The sequence below is a fragment of the Cibotium barometz genome, chromosome 34, assembly GCF_041138505.1.
Source record: "Cibotium barometz isolate CiBa-2024 chromosome 34, ASM4113850v1, whole genome shotgun sequence".
In the NCBI taxonomy this organism is placed as follows: domain Eukaryota; kingdom Viridiplantae; phylum Streptophyta; class Polypodiopsida; order Cyatheales; family Cibotiaceae; genus Cibotium; species Cibotium barometz.
The window spans coordinates 20159668-20163887 of NC_141079.1; the positions used below are offsets into that span (position 1 = coordinate 20159668).

The 4220-nt window shown below is 50.2% G+C and overlaps 1 protein-coding gene across 1 annotated transcript in view; it reads left to right on the plus strand.

Moving 5' to 3' along the window:
* The window catches only part of LOC147618768 (uncharacterized), a 4587-nt gene extending 736 nt beyond the window's left edge, over nucleotides 1-3851 (plus strand). The window contains exon 3 of the mRNA XM_086773806.1: nucleotides 81-3851. Coding sequence (XP_086629932.1) covers nucleotides 81-3595 — 3515 coding nt within the window. The 3' untranslated portion in view covers nucleotides 3596-3851. The remainder of the gene's footprint in view (nucleotides 1-80) is intronic.
* The last annotated feature ends 369 nt before the right edge of the window (nucleotides 3852-4220 follow it).

A 4220-nucleotide genomic window follows, 5' to 3' on the forward strand; every position in this document is an offset into this window, starting at 1 on the left:
CTAAGCATCAGTCTCCAGCTATAAAGAACGGAACACTGGACGGAGGACGAGACGTATTTACCCAGTTGCTTGTGGTGTAGGCATTGGCTTCAAGAGTGTCTTTCTTGTCACCCGCCACCCAATTGTGATTAGCAACGGATTCCGAATCCGCTTCAACGATGCCCCCACTGACGACACGGAGCTGGGCTTCATCGTGCCGGAGTGGGCGGAGCGGCCCACTGGTGCCGAGCTCTTAGAATGCCTCGGCGTCAGCGAGCTTCCCAACACCATCGTTGTCCTGCCCATCCGTGAAGACAAGGTGCAAGCCATGCGCGAGCAGCTCCTCCAACTCTCCCCTCAGCTGGTGCTCTTCCTCCACAAGATAGAGAAGCTCTCCGCACGCGAGGTAAGCCGAAAAGGCTCTTCAATCTCCAAGGGCATGGCAGTGCAGCGCCACACTAAACCTCCTCCTAGAGAATGTTTTAGCATGATCCCAAACAACTGCACCTACTCAGAGGTCCGCTTGTCCTGCTCCGACAAAGAAGCGGTCTACCATGTCTGGCAGCAAGAGTTTCCGGTGAAGCCCGACCATGAGGTTGACCACCGCCGTGACGTCCACACCTGGGCGATCACTCTGGCCTTCCCACAAAAGCAACAAAGTGGTGGTGATGCGCAACCGGACCTGTATGCCTTCCTACCCACGAAGGTCACTGCAGGCTTTCCCTTCATCATCAACGCCGATTTCCTCCTCGTCTCCTCTCGAGAGAACATACGCTTTGAAAGCCAATGGAACAAAGGAATCCTTTCCTGCGTTCCACAGGCATTCATGGCAGCCTTCATGTTCCTTCTCAAATCTTCCGACCTCCATTCGTCGGGTGCGAGCCTCAGAAGTGTCTACAATTTCGTTCCTTCCAAAAGTCTCTCCATCAGGGAGCTCAGCTCCATTAGAGAAGCTATCATTCAACAGATGAAGGTCCACGACACAGTCCTGTGCGATGCCAACCTGGGGCAACACTTCCCTGCAAGCGGTGGATCAAGTTCCCACTTCTACTGCCGGCCCTCTTTGGCCCGAATTTTGAATACAAGCTTCAGGCGGTTGCTTGAGGAAGCACATAAAGCAGGTGTTCAATCTCCAAAGCCTCTCATGTCACAAACCCTCTACATAGTGGATGGCCAAGTGGAGGAAGACTTTAAGTATCACGTGCTTTCTACTTTAGGAGTTCAACCTTTCACCGATACAACCTATGTGGAATGTGTGAAGAGCCCTGACTGGTTGTTGAGCTTACCGGAAGCTTTGTATGTATCAGTTCTCTATTTCCTGTCATGCCACTTGGAAACTTCCAAATCCATGGATGATGTGCCCATGTTCAAATACCTGGACCATGAAGGAAACACAAGGCTGTTGGCACCCAGATATAAAGAGGCAGTTCCCATCTACATGTTTCAGTTGGCAAAGGATGAGCTCATCTTGTCCAAGTGGACCCCAATCTTTCAACGCTGGGTGAGCGTGAATTTCATGCCCAAACGCACTGTTCGAGCAATTAGCAATGCCTCCGAGGAAATATGGTCTTCTCTGCAGAGTTGGCTGAAAAAGATCGCCAACATCCAGCCCCTCTCGGTGCAGAGCTATGGGGTGTCACTAGCTTGCAAATGTAGAAAGATGCCAGCTGAAACAACATTAGCTGTAGGTACCATGCACCTTCTTCTCCATGCCACCGAAGATGGATACCTCTCTATGGCTGATTGTGAGAACATCTTCTCAAAACTTCCTCTTGTTGATGCTTCAGGAATTAGTCGTTCTGACTTCAAAGGCACTGTTCTCCTCCCGGGTTCTGTCTGCAAGTGGCCTAGAGTGCTTTTAAATGATTCCTGGAAAGGACACATTCTATGCCTCTCTGAATCTTATTTAGAGCTCCCCTCTTTCATGTCCGATGATATTAGGACAGACTATGTTATTCAGTTTTTAAGGAAAGCAGTGAAGGCAGTGGACATCTTTGACATCAAAAGCCCCCCTGATGCTCCGCTCCATATAAGTGCTCGCTGGAGGCTAAGCAGAGATGATGTCAGATCGTTTTTGGCTTGGATCAAAGGATTGAGTCACATTCCGAGCACTCTCAAGAGAAGCTTGAAAGAAGGTGAGTGGGTTAAAACTATTGGCCACGGTGACAAGCAACCGTCGAGGTGTTTCTTAGATTTAGGGCAGTGGAGCACCGTGTTTCAGTGCAAGGATGTTCCCTTCGTGGACACTGGGTTCTATGGTGATTTGAAGCCTTACAGTTCAAGTCTGAGTAATCTAGGCATGGTAATCAAAGTGGGCGATGGGGTGGATGCAGTGGCAGAGCACGTCCGTGAGCTAGCTGAAGGAGGCTGCTCGATGGTGCAAAGCGATACAGCCATCAGGTGGTACACCTATTTGCGATTGCACAACTGGATGGGCTGGTGTAGAAGCTCATCTAAAAGAATGATCTGGGTGCCGGATCAACGGCGGGGAGGCTCTCTAGGCTCGTGGAGGAGCTCAGACGAGTGCGTGATAAGCGACAGTGGAGGCCTCTTCCAGGAGAGACTTGTGGTGCTAGACAAATATTACAATGATGCGGATGTGCTCATGTTCTTCAAGCACAACATGAGCGTTGCAGCAAGCCCAGGGACTGAGAAGTATTGCCAACTGTGGGTGGATTGGGGTGAGCAGAGAAGAGTGATGAGCAAGGGATGCTGCCAAAGCGCATGGTGTGTAATCGCCCAGGGCTGGTCGGCTTGTGCCAACACAAGCGGGGCAGAGGATTTCAAAAGGAGGTGCCGAATTCCAGGCAGTAGTACTGTCTGCACTCCTCATGAGGACAATGTCGATTCGGTGGAGCTGGGTCGACCTCAGGAGGTTCTGTATGCTGATAATCTTGTTTTGGCTGAGGTCTTTAGCCAGGCTTTCCCTGGGCCCAAATTTGCATGGTACCCGAGAAGCGCCGCAGCGGCCTCGTGGGTGGAGGACCTTGTGAGGTGCTACACAGACCTCGGAGTGAAGCAGTTGTCCGATGCACTGGTTGGAGGAGGACCTACTGCCTGTAGCAAAATGACAGTGTCCCCTTCTCGTAACGTCACTTGGAAAGGTGGGATAGGAAGAGGATTGTACAGAGCAATGTTGGGTTACCTCGCGGACCCCAAGCATGGGCTTTCTGCACAAGCCAGGAACAGGATGGTCATGCAGCTCAAGGACGTGGTGGTGTGGGAAGTGGAGGAGGCGGTGGGGGAAGTGAAGTACACGGTGGTTGTTGGTGGTAACGTGTATGCGGCCAACAGGGCAGCATGGGTGAGGTGGGAAAAGCGTCAGGACAGGATCTATGTGGCTAGACCAAAACGTGACAACGGGACTAGCTGCAACGAGCAAGGCAACAAGCTGAAGGTGGCGCAGGAGCTGGCGGCCGAGCTGGCCAAGGGGGTGGTGGGAGGGGAGAGGGTGTCGCTAGTGGAAGGGCTGCAGGAGCTGCTGCTGCTAGCGGCTGGCTACGACTTCGACGACGATGCTGTGAAGCTGCTGCTCCGCCTGCGCAACTTGCGGCTCACTCTGGAAGACGAGGCACTCTTGGGGGGCATCGCAGAGGCCTCACAAAGTTTTTTCTAATGGCCCTGGGGCGTGACGTGGAGTTGTTCCTCTTCCTGTTCAGACGAAGAGGTTATGTAGTAATTAATAACTCTAGTGCTGTGTCCCCACTTTCCGTCCTTAGAAATTTAACGACCTAGGCTTAGTACTTAGAGCCCCGTCCGACCAAGCATTAGCAGTATTTGTAGCACAAAACGTATTAACTAGGTGAAAGTTGCAAGCAGCTCCTTCAATGGAGACACTTGTTTTTTTCAAAATTTCCTAAATTTGGCATTTCTTTTTCAACTAAAAAGATATTTTATCAAAAAAAGCAAGAAAAATATTTGAGCGCGGGATACGCTTGCTTTACGTTGCACTGCTAAAATCGTGGAGGGAGGTGGGATTGGGCTCTTAGCAGTGCTCCAAAAAAAATCGACTTTTCGTGTATTTTTCACCCGTCGAAGTGAAATCCAAAAATCTTGGTGACCTTGTCTTGACACGAAAACCGATGAAAATATAATATTTTTAGTTATAAAAGCCTCCAATCATAGGATTTTGATTAAAGAAAAACGATCATACTCCAACTTTGTCCTTTTCTAGTTATAAAAGCCGCCAATCATAGGATTTGATTAAAGAAAAACGATCATACTCCAACTTTGTCCTTTTC